Source organism: Chaetodon trifascialis, chromosome 4 (assembly GCF_039877785.1).
Source record: "Chaetodon trifascialis isolate fChaTrf1 chromosome 4, fChaTrf1.hap1, whole genome shotgun sequence".
Classification (NCBI taxonomy): domain Eukaryota; kingdom Metazoa; phylum Chordata; class Actinopteri; order Chaetodontiformes; family Chaetodontidae; genus Chaetodon; species Chaetodon trifascialis.
This window is the reverse complement of record NC_092059.1, coordinates 22832650-22852134: the sequence shown is the minus strand read 5'-3', so window position 1 is coordinate 22852134 and position 19485 is coordinate 22832650. Positions and strand designations below refer to the sequence as shown.

At 44.3% G+C, this 19485-nt stretch overlaps 2 protein-coding genes across 2 annotated transcripts; both read right to left on the bottom strand.

Annotated features, from left to right (window-relative positions):
* Nucleotides 1-5750: 5750 nt before the first annotated feature.
* On the bottom strand, nucleotides 5751-8057 carry LOC139330141 (uncharacterized). The gene is made up of 3 exons (XM_070960876.1): nucleotides 7947-8057; nucleotides 6459-7449; nucleotides 5751-6342 (listed from the first exon to the last, which is right to left on the bottom strand). Exons 1-3 carry the CDS (start codon nucleotides 8008-8010, stop codon nucleotides 5751-5753), a joined length of 1647 nt encoding a protein of 548 aa, XP_070816977.1. The 5' UTR covers nucleotides 8011-8057.
* A 9710-nt stretch (nucleotides 8058-17767) lies between these two features.
* Nucleotides 17768-18839, bottom strand: LOC139330138 (probable serine/threonine-protein kinase clkA). The gene is made up of 2 exons (XM_070960874.1): nucleotides 18790-18839; nucleotides 17768-18686 (listed from the first exon to the last, which is right to left on the bottom strand). The coding sequence occupies exons 1-2, from the start codon at nucleotides 18837-18839 to the stop codon at nucleotides 17768-17770; spliced, it is 969 nt and encodes a 322-aa protein (XP_070816975.1).
* Nucleotides 18840-19485: the final 646 nt, after the last annotated feature.

The window sequence follows — 19485 nt, the reverse complement described above, 5'->3', positions numbered from 1 at the left end:
CAATCACTCAGTCCCTGTGCTGTCCTTCAGGGTGGCCAGTATGATCGCCCAGTTCAACGAGGGGCTGAACAGCTGTGGTGGATTGTGGGATACAGTGCAGTCCCAATGGGAGGTGTTTGTGCCAGTGATGACGAGTGAACAGCAGCAGCCTCTGAGCCTGGAAGAGTTCAAACAGCTTTTCACCGTCTGCTACAGCCGTCCAGACAGCAAGCTGAGGGCAGCTGAGGAGGTAACCGCTGGAAACTGGGAAACAGCCCTCACCTTGGTCAGCGGTAAGAATGGAGGGATGGATGGCGGAGTAAGGAATTAAAAACTCTTCATGGTTCTTTTATCAGGCCCTGATAGATGAAAAAGGTTGAAAGTGACCATAAGATTTCAGGGTTTACTATGAGAACATTCACTAAAATTTGTCTTTGCCAGGTGGTCAGGCAGATTTTTCCCTTGAAGACCTCCTCACATTCATCACAGGAGCAGATCATCTACCTCCTCTTGGGTTCCCTAGATTGATCTCCCTGCGTTTTTACTCCCAGGTTGGTATCTGTCAGATCAGCACGGGGCCAGGTATTAGAAAAATGAAACTGAAACCAGTACGAATGGGATCCTGCAGGGCTGTGTGGCTTTTACGGCACGAGACATTACAACTATTCACCTGTGGGAGAGACAGTCTGTAAAAATGCAGGCAGATGGTGAGTCAGCTCAGTCAGATACAGAGCAGCAGTTACAGAACAGAAAATAATACATTTACTCAAATACTGTACCTAAACCTGCATTAATGGAAGTTTTTACCTGTTGGGCACAGCACAAAAAAATGCTCAGTCTGATGTAATGTTGTAGGACCAAGGTCCAAGGCAGGACCGGGGTTTATAATGTGGCACTGCCACATTATAAACCTTAAAACCTTATAAATAGCTTTGCCTATTTACACATCCAGCAGAAATGGAGCAACCTGCACATGTATTTGAAGTCATGTTTGTGTCACTTGACCAGTGTCTTTAGTCCAATATCCAGTCCCCTTTCAGCGGTTTTCTACCCACTCCTGAATGAAAGACACCAACTATTTCTAACTTGTATGGTGCTGGGCAGGTAGTTTGCTTTTTCACTGAAAACAGTGGTGTGCCTGAAATGAGACTGATGAGGACAAATTGGGTTGGCTGAATTCAAACACCAAAATTCAAGATTGAAACTATGAAAGTGAACATTCAGGCCAACAAGGACGTGCACTGAAATGTGACTGGACTCAGACTGTAGTCCTATCAGGTTAGGCAGTGTTAGTCAATGATCCACACAAAGAGATGTTTATGAATAAAACTCTCAAAAAAGTTTTTGAAATTGCTGATGAATTCAAACCACAGATTTTCATAGATGGAAGTAAAAAATTCTGTGGTATTTAACGTTAGGTACTCTGTGGTTGAATTTCACAATAAGGTATTGACTTTCTTACAAAATTAAAATCTCCTTGTTTTCGTCTGTCTTGAGATAAATGTTGATGACACATTTACCTTTGCATGTTGCTGTGTCTGTGTTGCGCTCTGACAATGACAGTAAAGTTGAATCTAATCTAATCTAATCTAATCTAATCTAATCTAATCTAATCTAATCTAATCTAATCTAATCTAATCTAATCTCACCTCACCTTGAATTCATTTTCCAGGAAGAGAGCATGTCAGGTGTACGTCTGCCCTACGCCTCCACTTGCTCTCTGGAGCTCTTCTTGCCGAGAGGAGCAGCAGGGGCTGCAGACCTGTTGGTGCTGCTGAGCAGAGCCGTGCACGAGGCTCTGGGCTTCACATGTTTCCAGACAGAGGGAGACGGAGAGGACAGCTGCACAGAAGTGATGACAAGTCCATGAAGTGGACATCCTCTTAGATACTTCACGTCCTGCTGAGGCTGGCATTGAGGAGCTCAAAGGTTTCTGCAAGATATGAACAATGGTTCAATGGAAGAATGGAACAATGTGGCTGAGAAGAAAACCACCCTGCAGGTGCTGGTCTGGGAGCAGTTTGTTGCATTAGTCACTAACTCCATGTGACCCGATGAGGAAGTCTAGACCAGTGTTTTATTGATTTGGAGTCAGGTGTATAAAATCAGCTGTGCACATACAGTAATTCTACTAATGCCATGGGAAGAGCAATGTCTTTTAGAGGAGTGGGAGGAAAGGTACTTGACTATAACGAGGGTGGGGAGTTTGTTTGTAGATCAGATATGATGAGCTGTGTTGACATAATGTGCTCAGTTATTGACACAGACACAGGGAAGTGAACTTGAAATATGAAACCACCGTGAGTGATTTTTTTAAAGTTAAGACAGTCATCTTTGTTTTGTTTTAATCTCGTACTTGTTATTCCAGTATACTAGCCACTCGTACATTAGGCACCTCAAACACACATTAGGCTGCCTCTTTTTGACATCTTACAGAATATCTCATTTGAATGCTTAATAACACATCTTGCAGTGTGTCACTAGTGATGCTGAATTTGAAATATTGAGGATATTTTTAGACAATTAATAGCAACATTTTCCCTTGATATTATCCTTTGTTTTAAGGCAGATCTTTACAGTTAATATAATTCTATTTGCTTTAAAATCAGATATCTAATAAAGTTTTTTTGGGGGGGTATTAAAGAACACAAAGAAGAACACTTAAAATAGATATGTTTCTTTATTCATCTTTCAAAAGATACTGCTCAATGCAAGCAAAACCACAAAGTCCATAATGGTTTGACTATGAGACAGCAGAAATGGTCATGGAGCCTAAAGTGAAAGCAATTGTGGCTACAAACAAAACGTTACACAAAATATTTTTTGAAAAGTCTAATTTACATCTGAACAATAAATAAGAATCTTAGTACAAAAATAAGAATTTGAAAAAGTATTGAAATCAGTGCTGAGAAGGAATACATTTTGTCTGCAGATGAAAAAATAAACATTTATTAAAAATGGCTTATCCTGTTTAAGTGTGTCACATTTTCACACATTGTGCATTTCAGTAGATTTCACCTAGTAAAGTCAACACCAGCAGAGGCAAGTTTACTTAATGGAATGGAGAATTAAACACAGAGCAAATAGCTGAAACCACAAAAATCCAAACACATACAGTACATGCTTAATCATTAACGTAGGCCTGTCTCAAGGCCATGTAACCTGCACACAGAATGTCTTAAGCCATCTTCTCTGTACTGAAAGATTTCTTTCACAGCACATCACCTCCCACACAACAAACACGCAGCGCTTTCATATTCTAGATTTCTAATGAAGTGGAAAAACACATTCTTCAAGTTTAATAAGTGAGCTCTTGATGGCACCAGATAAAACTTCACATTCATCAGACAGGACAATGCATTTTGTCAGTAATACTTGACTTTCCCTGAAAGTCACAATGGTCAGACACTTGGTATGAGGTACTCACCAAGGTAATTGTTGCCAGTTGTTTGTGTCAAATGTTTCCCCATTTATATATAATCTAAGGGGGGGGGGGGAGTGAGTAAGAAACATTGTTTTCTAGTTTCCTGGTTACCAGGCGTGTCAGAATGGCACCTGCTCCTCCAGTTACAAAGCATGGGAATTACCGACACCTCTTAAAAACCTCTTTGATGGGTCAGATTGCGTGGTTTGAGCTTGCTATTGTGCTGTCCAAATCATTTGACACTTGCACAGCTCCATTATTCACATTCCTGAGAGATACAGCCAACTCTATAGTAATGAATATGTTGTTTGGTGATTACAGAGGGTGAAAAGGATGTAAATGTTGATTTGTAAGGAGGTTTTTTTTAGATGTCATTTGACAAAATTAAGATAAAGAGGGCTGAGAGGGAACTGAGCTGGAAATCTAAACCTCTTCCTTTAATCACCTTCAGTGCAATTAAGGTGCTTCTGATGGTTTGCAGATGTTGGTTGTAAATCATGGCAGCACAGTGGAACACAATATTTGTGCTCAAACTGTTAAACTCAAAAGGAACATCTTTTTCCAGATATTATGAAACGGTTGAGGTGAAGTGCTACTTTGCATTCTGCTAAAACAAAACCACCACCACACCTTTGAATTGTTGTCTTTATACATTCACCTGTCACTATTTCTGTCCACATGAAACTTCTATGGGGCAACTCTGACCCTTTGAATGCTTGTCACTGTTACTGTGTGGGATGTTCCATTCAGGAGCTGCTCTCTAAAAAACTAAATGGAAAGAAAACACAGAAAATAAACATTACAAGTTCAATCTGATTTCCTTTCATTCCATCCTTTTTATGGTGTGTTGCATTAACATTGATAATGTTAGGTGTTATTTTACACATTTTGTTGCATACCTTTTTAACAAGTTCAGTGATGGTTCCATTGCTTACTTCTCCATAAGAAATTATCTTCAGCTGTAGATGTGCCAGTGATGCCAAACCTGTAGAGATTAAAAAAAAACACAAAGTGGAAATTAATGGACTAATAAGTTGAATAAGTAATTTGGAACTTGTGTATATCCAAAAAGCTAAAAGAGTTCCTGGTAATAATACATATCTATAACATGCATATTTCGACAATTTTCTGGCAAGACCAAAAAGAATCTTTGTAATAATACACATTCAGTGAACGTAGGTTATGAAAATAAAATGCATATTTCTCGCTCGAACTGTCATTAAAATGCATTTCAATCAGATGATTATCTTAAATTAAATAAATATCTTATCTAAAATTTTCCATTGAGAATAATTTTGTCACAGAAAGAAACTTGATAGTCCCATGAATTGGATGCCAGCCAATAGAAAAAAATAGTGAAAAAATATCATTATCATGAAACCTCAAGAGCATCTCCTACCTGGTTATACATCTATCTACCGATAACTAGAACTGTGTGCTTTAGTCTTTTGCACATCTATTCTAAAGTGTATACAAATGAATTTGAACTCCCTACAATTATGGCTTATGACAATATTCTCCGTTTGAATGTTCAAAGCTAATTTCTGATGTCATCTGACGTTATTTTCAGTTTCAATAAGTGACCCATCGTAGCAGCAGAGCTGTGCTTGGGGTCAAAATGTATTCTATGAAGTTTCTTTGTAGGGGTGAGTGTCACCCTTTATTTGTTGCTGTTGAAGTGATTGGTGTAGAAACTGAAGCTGTGGTTTTTAGTGGTGAGGTTGTGGTATGTAGTTTTGTGGTTGTTGAGGGTGTAGTTGCCAAAACTACAGGAGCCTTAGATAGAGTGGTTTTACCTGGAGTTGTCGTGGTTATAGCTGGAGTTGTTGTGGTTATAGCTGGAGTTGTGGTGGCTTGAATTGTGGTGGTTGAAGCCAGATTTGTGGTAACTGCATTTGTGGTTGGACCAGGGATTGTGGTGGCTACAGGTGTGATGGTTGGAGCTGGACTTGTGGTGGTTGGAGCTGATGATATCATTGGTGTGGTAGGTTTTGGTGTGGTTGTCTTTGATGATGTTGTGGTAGTTAAGGGTGCAGTCATCGTAACTAAAGGAGGCTCAGTTAAAGTAGTTGTAGCTGGTGTTTTGGTTGCAGTGGTGGTTGCAGCTGCAGATGGGGTTATGATGCCTGCAACCGTAGTTGGTGCAGAAGTTGTGTAGGCTGCAGTTGTAGTTGTTGGAGCCAGATTTGTGGTGGCTGCAATTGTGGTTGGAGCTGAAGTTGTGGTGGGTGCAGCTGTGGCAGTTGTAGCTGCAGTTGTGGTGGTTGGACCTGATGAAATGATTGGAGGGGTATTTATGGGTGTAGTTGTTATAACCAGAGGAGCCCCAGTTGAATTAGTAGTAGCCTCAGATGTTGTTGCTGCAGTTATGGTGGTTGGAGACAGAGTTGTGGTGGCAGCAGTTGCGACTGGGGCCAGAGTTGTGGTGGCTGCAGTTACAGTGGTTGCAGTGGCTGTAGGTGTGGTTGCATCTGCAGTTGTGGTTGAGGCTACAGTCATGATTGGAGATGTGCTGGCTGTAGGTGTGGTTGGACTTGCGGCTGTGGGTGGAGCCAGAATTGTGGTGGTTGGAACCAAAGTCATGATTGTAGATAGAGTTGTGGTGACAGCAGGTGTGGCTGGAGCTGGAGTTGCATTGGCTGCAGGTGTGGTTGGAGCTGGAGATGTGGTGGTTGTAGGTGTGACTGTAACTGGAGCTGTGGTGACTGCTGGAGTTGTGGTTGCTGCAGATGTGGTTGGAGCCAGAGTTGTGGTGGCTGCAGGTGTGGTTTGAGCTGGAGTTGTGGTGGTTGCCAGTGTAACTGTAGCTAGAGCTGTGGTGGCTGTTGGAGTTGTGGTTGCTGCAGGTGTAGTTGGAGCTGGAGTTGTGGTTGCTGCAGATGTGGTTGCAGCCAGAGTTGTGGTGGCTGCAGGTGTGGCTGGAGTTGGAGTTGTGGTGGCTGCAGGTACAATTGTAGCCAGAGTTGTGGTGGCTTCAGATGCATTTGGCCCTGATCTTGTGGTGGCAGCAGTTGCAGTTATAGCTGGAGTTGTGATAGCTTCAGTTGCAGTTGGCCCTGGTGTTGTGGTCGATTCAGTTGTGGTTGGACCTGGAGATGTGGTGGCTTCAACTGTGGTTGCCCATGGAGTTGTGGTGGCTTCAGATACAGTTGGACCTGGAGTTGTGGTGGCTTCAGTTGTGGTTGCCCATGGAGTTGTGGTGGCCTCAGTTGTGGTTGGTGCCAGAGTTGTTGTGGCTTCAGTTGTGGTTGGTGCCAGAGTTGTTGTGGCTTCAGTTGCTTTTGGCCCTGATGTTGTGGTGGCTGCAGGTGTGGTTGGCCCTGGAGTTGTAGTGGCTGTAGTTGCGGTTGGCCCTGGAGTTGTGGTGGCTGCAGCTGCGGTTGGTGCTGGAGTTGTTGTGGCTTCAGTTGCTTTTGGCCCTGATGTTGTGGTGGCTGCAGGTGCCGTTGGCCCTGGAGTTGTAGTGGCTGCAGTTGCGGTTGGCCCTGGAGTTGCGGCGGCTGCAGTTCCAGTTGGCCCTGGAGTTGTGGTGGATTCAGTTGTGGTTGCCCATGGAGTTGTGGTGGCTTCAGTTGCAGTTGGCCCTGGAGTTGTGGTGGATTCCGTTGCAGTTGGCCCTGGAGTTGTGGTGGCCTCAGTTGTGGTTGGTGCCAGAGTTGTTGTGGCTTCAGTTGCTTTTGGCCCTGATGTTGTGGTGGCTGCAGGTGTGGTTGGCCCTGGAGTTGCAGTGGCTGTAGTTGCGGTTGGCCCTGGAGTTGTGGTGGCTGCAGCTGCGGTTGGTGCTGGAGTTGTTGTGGCTTGAGTTGCTTTTGGCCCTGATGTTGTGGTGGCTGCAGGTGCTGTTGGACCTGGAGTTGTAGTGGCTGCAGTTGCGGTTGGCCCTGGAGTTGCGGCGGCTGAAGTTCCAGTTGGCCCTGAAGTTGTGGTGGATTCAGTTGCAGTTGGACCTGGAGTTGTGGTGGCTTCAGTAGCAGTGGGCCCTGGAGTTGTGGTGGCTGCTGTTGCGGTTGGCCCTGGAGTTGTGGTGGCTTCAGTTGCATTTAATCCTTTAATATTGTTAATATCAAAGAATATCAGAAATCAATTAGATGAGGACTTGCTACTTATGTATGAGTGGAAATAATATGATCTATTGTCTATTGGAATATCAGTTTTTTAAGTCGTCACAAAGTGGGCACAAATTTCCGTGTGACCATCCATGTTCCCTGTCACCTTTACTAGAGCCCCAAGCATCTGGCCAAACTACCCACTTGTAAGTATTGTCATCTACATAATACATTAAAGACTGTGAAACTAACATCTAACCTAAATACAGTTGATATGTTGATAAGTGTTTTATTGTTCTATATGTGATTTGTACAATTAATAATAACGATAACAGATAGCAACATTTTGTAGAATGTCAAATGTAAAACAGACTGAAATACTTCACTTTTTGAATCCTCACCATTACTACTGTCTGTAGTCTAAACCGATAAGGCATATTAGAAATTAAATACAAACAATCAAAGGCATAAATAATTAACTTGTAATCATAGGTTACCTTCTCCAGAGGATACATGTACATATCCAAGCAAAAATATCCAACAAAGAATTTTTCTTTCCATGATGACTAATGTTACTTCTCACCACTCGAGGTACAGACAGGTATTCAGGCCGTGACTGCACGTTGCGTTTAGTTTGTGAATTACTCCTCCCTTAGCAAGAAGGGGAAGGCATTAGGAACAGTGGCTACTTTCATGGAACCTGTAAAACCAGGTAGGTTAAGTCACCCACACATATGTTTACAAAATATAGGAGACCGCAACACACACAAACACTTATGAAGGCTGTCAAACAGGTTTCTTATTTACATAATGCAATTCCTCATCTTCATCTGCTCTCTCTGGTCAGTTCAAACTCGTATCCTACACTACATTATTACATTATATTTTGTTTTTACTGTTATCGCTGTTTTAATTGCATCTACATGCTGTGAGCTCGAAGGTCAAATCAGGTAATCAGGTAAATCAGACCAAGCCACGAAAGGATATATTGCTCTTTTTCAAGACAGCGGTATGCAAAGATCTGGAGAGAGAGAACAAAAGGAGATACATGGATATAAAGAAACCAGCCTGGAAATTGAGGCAGAAGGAGAGCAGGATGAGAACAGATAAAGAAGGAGCTACATGTGTCCACTACTACTAATAGATAAGTTCATGTAGCCAGTTCACAGGATTTTGAAACACATAAGCCCACTTTAAAATAAATATGCACACCATTAAATATTACCTTTTTTTTTTTTTTTTTTTTTAACTATGAAGTCACTTGGAAATTAAAATCTCCTTAACAAGTGAGACCTAGACAAGGCAAATAGCAGCATCAAGCACATAAACAGGACAACATCAAGTCACAATAACTGCAATAAGTAATAACAGCAATACATTGCATAATACAGTGCAATAAACAAGGCAGCATTAAATTAGGCATTAGTTAGCTGAAAAGGCTTCAAGTTTGAGCTTTTTCTGCACATTGTCCCAGGATTAAGGATTGTCATTGTGTCCATATATGTCTTTTATTAGTCTTTTGGAGGACCAAACCTAGTGGGGTGGTGGTATGTAACAGTTGTGCTTAATGTATCTGGTATCTGGTATCTTAATGTAGTTGGTATTTCTGCAAGATATGAACAATGGTTCAATGGAAGAATGGAACAATGTGGCTGAGAAGAAAACCACTCTGCAGGTGCTGGTCTGGGAGCAGTTTGTTGCATTAGTCACTAACTCCATGTGACCCGATGAGGAAGCCTAGACCAGTGTTTTATTGATTTGGAGTCAGGTGTATAATATCAGCTGTGCACATACAGAAATTCTACTAATGCCATGGGAAGAGCAATATCTTCTAGAGGAGTGGGAGGAAAGGTACTTGACTATGACGAGGGTGGGGAGTTTGGTTATAGATCAGATATGATGAACTGTGTTGACATAATGTACTCAGTTATTGACACAGACACAGGGAAGTGAACTTGAAATATGAAACCATTGTGAGTGAATTTTTAAAGTTAAGATTGTCATCTTTGTTTTGTTTTAATCCTTTACTTGTTATTCCAGTATACTGCACAGGCAGATTCTAAAGTTAGGCACCAAGTGAGGCAAACACAGATAGGTCGACATTTTCAGGCTGCTTCTTTTTGACATCTTACTGAATACCTCAATTGAATGCTTAATTACACATCTCATCTCATCTCATCTCATCTCATCTAACACACATGTCTTTACTGATGTTAAATCTGATATATTGAAAAAATAATTTACACAATTAGCAACAGCAACAGTAAATTTGAAGGATTTATTAAAGAACATAAAGTAGAGCACTTCAAATAGAATGGCAGCATAAAATAACATAAAATAACTGCTCATCTTGCAAAATGTGTCTCTTAGTAATTCTTTCTAAAGTCTAATTTACATTTGAATAATAAATAAGAATTTAGTGTAAAATAAGAATGTGAAAAAAGCAGTAAATCAATGAGACATACATTATGCTTTCAGGTGAAAAATAAAAAAACAAACTTTACTGCATAGCCTTACACCAAACGAATTGACATACTGGCCAAGTTCATGATCAGAAACAGCTTATTCTGAGAAATCAACACATCGCTACCATGTTATGTAATGTCAAATAAGTCAAAGATGATTTGAGCTCACATCACCTTCCTCCACTTTCTCGAGCTGACTCTGTCACCTAACTTTGCTCCCGTCATAATCTCTATGGCCACTAGAGGTCACAGCCTTACAATAAACATAAGGTACTTGCACAGAGAACCAACATGGCCTTTCTCAGGTGAGGACATCCATAAATACATGACACCTAGTAAACTCAATACCTGGAGAGGCAAGTTTACCAAGAGAAGAAGAGAATGAAATAGAGAGCAGATCAACAAAACCATGTGAAACACATACACAATCATTAATTAAGGCTGTGCCTGAATCGTATGAACCTGCACATAGAATGTCTTCCTCCAATCTCTCTTGAATTAAATGTTTTATGTCTTAGCACATCACCTCCCACACAACAAACATGCAGCTCTTCCATATTCTAGATTTCCACATCTACACTTTTGTAGACAGGACAATGCAGTGCATCAGTAATACTGAACTTCCCTGATTTGTGGTACAATGGTTATACACTTGCTATGAGGTACTCATCAAGGTGATTGTTGCAGTTGTTTGTGTTACATATCTCCTCATTTATATATAATCTATTGGAGGAGTGAGCAAGAAACATCGTTTTCTATTTTCCTGGTTACCAGACATGTCAGCATGACAGCTGCTCCTCCAATTACAAAGCATGGGAATTACTGACACCTCTTAAAAACCTCTTTGATGGGTCAGATTGCGTGGTTTGAGCTTCCCATTGTGCTGTCCAAATCATTTGACACTTGAGACAAATCCACCTCTCCACTATTCACATTCCTGAGAAATACAGCCCACGGTGTAGTCATGAATATATTGTCTGACTTGTAAGGAGGTTTTTTTTTTTTTTTTAATCTAATTTGGCAAAATGAAGTTAAAGAGGCATAAGCAAGAACTGAGCCCAAAATCTAAGCCTCTGTGTTAAATCAAAAACCTTTTCTCACACCTGGAGTGCAATTAAGGTACTTCTGATGATTTGCAGATGTTTGTAGATCTTAGCAGCATGGTGGAATACAATGATATTTCATTAGCTGTGCTCAAACTCAAAAACTCAAAAGGAACATCTGTTTCCAGATACAATGAACTGGTTGAGGTGAACTGCACCATCACATTGTTTTGAAATAATACCACAACAATTTTTTGTCTTTATACATTCACTTGCGACTATTTCTGTCCACATGAAACTTCTATGGGGCAACTCTGACCCTTTGAATGCTTGTCACTGTCACTGTGTGGGACGTTCCATTCAGGAGCTGCTCTCTAAAAAACTAATGGGAAGAAAACACACAGAATAAACATGAGAAAATGTATCTCATCCCCTTCACGCAATCATTTTGATTGTGTTTATACATCAGCATTGATAGTATTAGGTGTTATTTTACACATTTTGTTTACCTGTTTAACAAGTTCAGTGATGGTTCCATTGCTTATTTCTCCATAAGAAGTTAACTTCAGCTGTAGATGTGCCAGTGATGCCAAGCCTATAGGGATTACAGCATTACCTTTGGAAATTGATTAAAAAAAAAGAAGAAGAAAAAAAAAAAAGAAATTTGAGACTCCTGTATTTCAGTGTTAAGATAATTCCCTGTAAATGCTTCATGTCCTCGAACACACTTATTACAGTTACATTACTCATGTTAAAGGTAACATCAAGCTTCAAATGGCTTTATAAGTGGCTTGAAAGCTACATTCTGTCAATTAATGATCATTGTTTTTGATTAATTTTATTTACAAATAGATTTAGTCAGCTTGCTGTAAACAAAATTTCGGATGACTTTTATTTTCAGTTGAGTCCAACTCCTACAGATTCACTTTGCCATGACCTCTAAAATCACAATGTCACATATGAAAGGCTAAAGTAAAGTATCTCCTACCTGGATAGATATCCATGTATGTATAGCCAGAATTATATGTCTTAGTATTTGGCTATTTGATACACTTGAGGTAAATTTTGCAACATTTTAAAGTGTTGAGCCAAACTATGGATGACCCATCAAAAGTGTAGAGCTATGCTTGGGATCAAAATGTACTGCAGCTGTACTAAAACATGGCTTTACCCTTTACTTACTGCTTTTGATCACCTATAGTTGAAACTTAGCAAAGAAAAATCATACTTTATAACCAGGAGAGTGGAAAAGAAAAAAAAAAATAACAGGAAAAAACAGGTAGTCACATACGGTGGGTTGATGTTTCTTCTGTAGATATGATGACAGGGGGTGTGGTAGTTGTGGGGATCGAAGACGTGGTGAGTGGAACCTGAGCTGTGGCTGTAGTTGTGGAGGTTGGAGCTGGAACTATGGTATTTACAGTCTGAGTTGTGAAGGATCCTGTTGTGGTGGTTGACTCTGGAGTTGCTGTGGCTTCAGTTGTGGTTGGAGCTGGAGTTGTGGTGGCTGCAAACAGATGTGTGGTGGCTCCTGTCTTGGTTGGAGCAGAATTTGTTTTGGTTGCATTAGTGGTATTGACAGCTGGAGTTTTGGTGAATATAGTTGTGGTGGGAGTTGTGCGTGCTGCAGCTGTGGTGGTTAGAGCTGGAATTTTGGTGGCTGCAGATGTGGTGGTTAGAGGTGCAACTGTAGTGGCTGGAGTTGTGATGGCTGGAGCTGCAGTTATGTTGGCTCCAGTTAGAATAGCTACAGCTGGAGGTGTGCTCTCTGCTGTTTTGGTTTTTGCAGTTGAAGTTGTGGTGGATGCAGTTTTAGTGGTTGGAGATGGAATTGGGGTCGCTGCAGATGTGCTTACAGTTCCAGATGGAGTTGTGGTTGCTGCACCAATGGTAGTGACAGATGGAGATGTACTAGCTGCAGTTGTGGTGGGTGCTAGTGCATTTGCAGCCGAAGTTGTAGTGGCTGCAGCTTTGTCTAAAGCTGGAGTTGTCGTGGCTGCTGTTGTGGTGGTTGGACCCAGGGTTGTGGTGACTGCATATGTGCTAATAGTTTCAGACAGATTAGTGGTTGCTGCAGTTGAGGTGTTTATAACTGGAGCTGTAGTGGCTGAATTTGTGGTAATGCGAGCCACAGTTGTCTTTCCTGCACTAGTGGTAGTGACAACTGGAGTTGCTGTGGCTGCAGATGTGGTAGTGACAATTGACGTTTCTGTGGATGTAATTGTGCTTGGAGCTGGACTTGTGGTTGCTGCAGTTGCGGTACTTGGAGCTGGAGTAGTGGTTGCTGCTGATGGAGCTGAGGTGGCTACATTTGTTGTCTGAGCCAGAGTTATGGTTGTGGTAGCTGTCATTATGGTGAGTGTAGCTGGAGTTGTTTTGGCTGCAGTTGTCTTGGTTGCAGTTGTTGGAGCCAGACTTGAGATGGCTGTAGATGTTATAGTTACAGCCGGAGTTGTCTTGGCTGCAGTCATGGATTGTGCTACAGTTGTAGTGGTTGGAAATGAAGTCATAGTTGGAGCTGGAGTTCTTTTGACTGCAGTTACAGTAGTTACAGCCAGAGATGTGTTGGCTGTTGTTGTGGTTGGAGCTGGAGTTGTGGTAGCGGAAGATGTGTTAGTTATTGCAGCCAGACTTGTGGTTACTGCAGTTGCCATAGGTATAGCTGTATTTGTGATGGATGCTGTTTTGGTAGATGGAGCTGAAAATACGGTGGCTGCAGTTTTAGTATTTACAAAAGCAGTTGTGGTAGCTGCATTTGTGGTAGTTACAGCCACAGTTGAGGTGGGTGCACTTCTGGTAGTAACAGCCAGGGTTGTGGTTGCAGCAGCTGTCATAGTTGCAGTTGTGGGACTTAGAACTGGAGCTGTGGAGGGTGCATTTGTGATGGTCAGAGCTGCAGTTTTGGTAGTTGCAGTCATGTTTGGAGCTGGAGCTGTGGTTGCTGCTGTTGTGGTGGTTGTAGTGCTAGTTGTCATGGCTGCAGTCATGGTAGTGACAGCTGGAGCTGTGGTGGCAACAGTTGTGGGATTTGGAGCTGGAGTTGCAGTGGCTGCTTTTGTGGTGGTTTGAGTCAGAGTTGTGGTGGCTGCAGTTGAAGTGATTGCAACTGGAGCTGTGGTGGTTGGGTCTGTATTTGTGTTGACTGCATTTGTGGCACTGGGATCCAGAGTTGCAGCTGCAACAGGTGTTCTGGTGGCTTCAGTGCTGGTTGGAGACAGAGTTATGGTGGCTGCAGTTGTAATGGTTGGAGCTGCAGTTTTGGTGGTTGCAGTCATGTTTGAAGTTGGAGCTGTGGTTGCTGCTGTTGTGGTGGTTGTAGTGGGAGTTGTCGTGGTTGCAGTCATGGTAGTGACAGCTGGAGTTGTGGTGACTACAGTTGTGGTTGGCGCCGGAGTTGTCGTGGCAGCAGATTTGCGAGTAGTTCCAGACAGACTTGTGGTGGCTGCAGCTGACATGATTACAACCGGAGTTGTCGTGCCTGCATTTGTGACCGTGGCATCCTGAGCTGTGGTGGCTGCAGTTGTTGAAGTTGTAGCTGAAGTTGTTGTGGCAGCAGTTATAGTAGTTACAGCTGGAGATGTGTTGGCTGCTGTTGTGGCTTTCGTGGCCAAAGTTGTAGGAAGTACATTTGTGGTTGGGGCTGGAGTTGTGGTAGCTGCAGTAGTGGTATTGACATATGAAACTGTGGTGGCTGCAGTTGTGGAAGGGGCTGGAGTTGTGGTAGCAGCAGATGTGCTCATTTTTCCAGCCAGAGTTGCGGTGGCTGCAGTTGACATGGTTGCAGCCAGAGTTGTGGTGGCTGCATTTGTGGCCGTGGCATCCTGAGCTGTGGTGGCTGCAGTTATGGGAGTTGAAGCTGAAGTTGTTGTGGCTGCAGTAATCGTAATTACAGCTAGAGTTGTGGTGGCTACGGTTGACATGGTTGCAACCTGAGTTGTGGTGGCTGCATTTGTGGCCATGGAATCCTGAGCTGTGGTGGCTGCAGTTGTGGGAGTTGTAGATGAAGTTGTTGTGGGTGCAGTAATTGTAGTTACAGCTGGAGTTGTGTTGGCTGCATTTGGAGTGTTGGTAGTTGGAGCTGTGGTGGCTGCAGTTACAGTAGTTACAGCTGGAGATGTGTTGGCTGCTGTTGTGGCTTTCGTAGCCGAAGTTGTGGTGACTACATTTGTAGTTGGGGCTGGAGTTGTGGTAGCTGCAGTAGTGGTATTGGCATATGAAACTGTGGTGGCTGCAGTTGTGGTAGGGGCTGGAGTTATGGGGACTGCAGTAATGGTATCGACATATGAAACTGTGGTGGCAGCAGTTGTGGTAGGGGCTGGAGTTGTGGTAGCAGCAGATGTGCTCATTTTTCCAGCCAGAGTTGTGGTGGTTGCAGTTGACATGGTTGCAACCGGAGTTGTGTTGGCTGCATTTGTGGCCGTGGCATCCTGAGCTGTGGTGGCTGCAGTTGTGGGAGTTGTAGATGAAGTTGTTGTGGCTGCTGTAATTGTAGTTACAGCTGGAGTTGTGTTGGCGGCATTTGGAGTGTTGGTAGTTGGAGTTGCGGTGGCTGCAGTTGACATGGTAGCAGCCAGAGTTGTGGTGGCTGCATTTGTGGCCGTAGCATCCAGAGCTGTGGTGGCTGCAGTTATGGGAGTTGAAGCTGAAGTTGTTGTGGCTGCAGTAATCGTAATTACAGCTGGAGTTGTGGTGGCTGCGGTTGACATGGTTGCAACCTGAGTTGTGGTGGCTGCATTTGTGGCCGTGGCATCCTGAGCTGTGGTGGCTGCAGTTGTGGGAGTTGTAGATGAAGTTGTTGTGGGTGCAGTAATTGTAGTTACAGCTGGAGATGTGTTGGCTGCTGTTGTGGCTTTCGTAGCCGAAGTTGTGGTGACTACATTTGTAGTTGGGGCTGGAGTTGTGGTAGCTGCAGTAGTGGTATTGGTATATGAAACTGTGGTGGCTGCAGTTGTGGTAGGGGCTGGAGTTATGGGGACTGCAGTAATGGTATCGACATATGAAACTGTGGTGGCAGCAGTTGTGGTAGGGGCTGGATTTGTGGTAGCAGCAGATGTGCTCATTTTTCCAGCCAGAGTTGTGGTGGTTGCAGTTGACATGGTTGCAACCGGAGTTGTGGTGGCTGCATTTGTGGCCGTGGCATCCTGAGCTGTGGTGGCTGCAGTTGTGGGAGTTGTAGCTGAAGTTGTTGTGGCTGCAGTAATCGTAGATACAGCTGGAGTTGTGGTGGCTGCATTTGGAGTGTTGGTATTTGGAGCTGTGGTGGCTGCAGTTACAGTAGTTACAGCTGGAGATGTGTTGGCTGCTGTTGTGGCTTTCGTAGCCGAAGTTGTGGTGACTACATTTGTAGTTGGGGCTGGAGTTGTGGTAGCTGCAGTAGTGGTATTGACATATGAAACTGTGGTGGCTGCAGTTGTGGAAGGGGCTGGAGTTGTGGTAGCAGCAGATGTGCTCATTTTTCCAGCCGGAGTTGCGGTGGCTGCAGTTGACATGGTTGCAGCCAGAGTTGTGGTGGCTGCATTTGTGGCTGTGGCATCCTGAGCTGTGGTGGCTGCAGTTATGGGAGTTGAAGCTGAAGTTGTTGTGGCTGCAGTAATCGTAATTACAGCTGGAGTTGTGGTGGCTGCGGTTGACATGGTTGCAACCTGAGTTGTGGTGGCTGCATTTGTGGTCGTGGCATCCTGAGCTGTGGTGGCTGCAGTTGTGGGAGTTGTAGATGAAGTTGTTGTGGGTGCAGTAATTGTAGTTACAGCTGGAGTTGTGTTGGCTGCATTTAGAGTGTTGGTAGTTGGAGCTGTGGTGGCTGCAGTTACAGTAGTTACAGCTGGAGATGTGTTGGCTTCTGTTGTGGCTTTCGTAGCCGAAGTTGTGGTGACTACATTTGTAGTTGGGGCTGGAGTTGTGGTAGCTGCAGTAGTGGTATTGGCATATGAAACTGTGGTGGCTGCAGTTGTGGTAGGGGCTGGAGTTATGGGGACTGCAGTAATGGTATCGACATATGAAACTGTGGTGGCAGCAGTTGTGGTAGGGGCTGGAGTTGTGGTAGCAGCGGATGTGCTCATTTTTCCAGCCAGAGTTGTGGTGGTTGCAGTTGACATGGTTGCAACCGGAGTTGTGTTGGCTGCATTTGTGGCCGTGGCATCCTGAGCTGTGGTGGCTGCAGTTGTGGGAGTTGTAGATGAAGTTGTTGTGGCTGCAGTAATCGTAGTTACAGCTGGAGTTGTGTTGGCTGCATTTGGAGTGTTAGTAGTTGGAGTTGCGGTGGCTGCAGTTGACATGGTAGCAGCCAGAGTTGTGGTGGCTGCATTTGTGGCCGTGGCATCCTGAGCTGTGGTGGCTGCAATTGTGGGAGTTGTAGATGAAGTTGTTGTGGGTGCAGTAATTGTAGTTACAGCTGGAGATGTGTTGGCTGCTGTTGTGGCTTTCGTAGCCGAAGTTGTGGTGACTACATTTGTAGTTGGGGCTGGAGTTGTGGTAGCTGCAGTAGTGGTATTGGCATATGAAACTGTGGTGGCTGCAGTTGTGGTAGGGGCTGGAGTTATGGGGACTGCAGTAATGGTATCGACATATGAAACTGTGGTGGCAGCAGTTGTGGTAGGGGCTGGAGTTGTGGTAGCAGCAGATGTGCTCATTTTTCCAGCCAGAGTTGTGGTGGTTGCAGTTGACATGGTTGCAACCGGAGTTGTGTTGGCTGCATTTGTGGCCGTGGCATCCTGAGCTGTGGTGGCTGCAGTTGTGGGAGTTGTAGATGAAGTTGTTGTGGCTGCAGTAATCGTAGTTACAGCTGGAGTTGTGTTGGCTGCATTTGGAGTGTTAGTAGTTGGAGTTGCGGTGGCTGCAGTTGACATGGTAGCAGCCAGAGTTGTGGTGGCTGCATTTGTGGTCGTGGCATCCTGAGCTGTGGTGGCTGCAATTGTGGGAGTTGTAGATGAAGTTGTTGTGGGTGCAGTAATTGTAGTTACAGCTGGAGATGTGTTGGCTGCTGTTGTGGCTTTCGTAGCCGAAGTTGTGGTGACTACATTTGTAGTTGGGGCTGGAGTTGTGGTAGCTGCAGTAGTGGTATTGGTATATGAAACTGTGGTGGCTGCAGTTGTGGTAGGGGCTGGAGTTGTGGTAGCAGCGGATGTGCTCATTTTTCCAGCCAGAGTTGTGGTGGTTGCTGTTGACATGGTTGCAACCGGAGTTGTGGTGGCTGCATTTGTGGCCGTGGCATCCTGAGCTGTGGTGGCTGCAGTTATGGGAGTTGAAGCTGAAGTTGTTGTGGCTGCAGTAATCGTAATTACAGCTGGAGTTGTGGTGGCTGCGGTTGACATGGTTGCAACCTGAGTTGTGGTGACTGCATTTGTGGTCGTGGCATCCTGAGCTGTGGTGGCTGCAGTTGTGGGAGTTGTAGATGAAGTTGTTGTGGCTGCAGTAATCGTAGATACAGCTGGAGTTGTGTTGGCTGCATTTGGAGTGGTGGTAGTTGGAGCTGTGGTGGCTGCAGTTATAGTGGTTACAGCTGGAGATGTGCTGGCTGCTGTTTTGGCCGTGGCATCTTGAGCTGTGGTGGCTGCAGTTGTGGGAGTCGGAGCTGGAGTTGCAGTGGCTGCACTTGTGGTGGTTGAAGCTGGAGATATGGTGACAACCTGAGTTGTGGTGGCTGGGACCGCAGCTGTGGTTGCTGCAGTTGAAGTCGTTCGAGCTGGAGTGTTGACTGCTTTTGTAGTTTTTGTAATCATAATTGCAGTGGCTGCATTTGTGGAGGTTTGGGTCAGAGTTGTGGCTGCAGTGGTGGTCATGACACCTGGAGTTGTAGTGGTTGTGGCTTTTGTAGCAGAAGTTGTGGTAACTACATTTGTAGTTGAGGCTGGAGTTGTGGGGACTGCAGTAATGGTATCGACATATGAAACTGTGGTGGCAGCAGTTGTGTTAGGGGCTGGATTTGTGGTAGCAGCAGATGTGTTCATTTTTCCAGCCAGAGTTGTGGTGGCTGCAGTTGACATGATTGCAATCGGAGTTGTGGTGGCTGCATTTGTGGCCATGGCATCCTGAGCTGTGGTGGCTGCAGTTGTGGGAGTTGTAGCTGAAGTTGTTGTGGCTGCAGCAATCGTAGTTACAGCTGGAGTTGTGGTGACTGCATTTGGAGTGGTAGTAGTTGGAGCTGTGGTGGCTGTAGTTATAGTAGTTACAGCTGGAGATGTGTTGGCTGCCGTTGTGGCTTTCATAACCGAAGTTGTGGTGACTACGTTTGTAGTTGGGGCTGGAGTTGTGGTAGCTGCAGTAGTGGTAGTGACATATGAAACTGTGGTGGCTGCAGTTGTGGAAGGGGCTGGAGTTGTGGTAGCAGCAGATGTGCTCATTTTTCCAGCCAGAGTTGTGGTGGCTGCAGTTGACATGGTTGCAACCTGAGTTGTGGTGGCTGCATTTGTGGCCATGGCATCCTGAGCTGTGGTGGCTGCAGTTGTGGGAGTTGTAGATGAAGTTGTGGTGGCTGCAGTAATCGTAGTTACAGCCAGAGTTGTGGTGGCGGCAGCTGACATGGTTGCAAC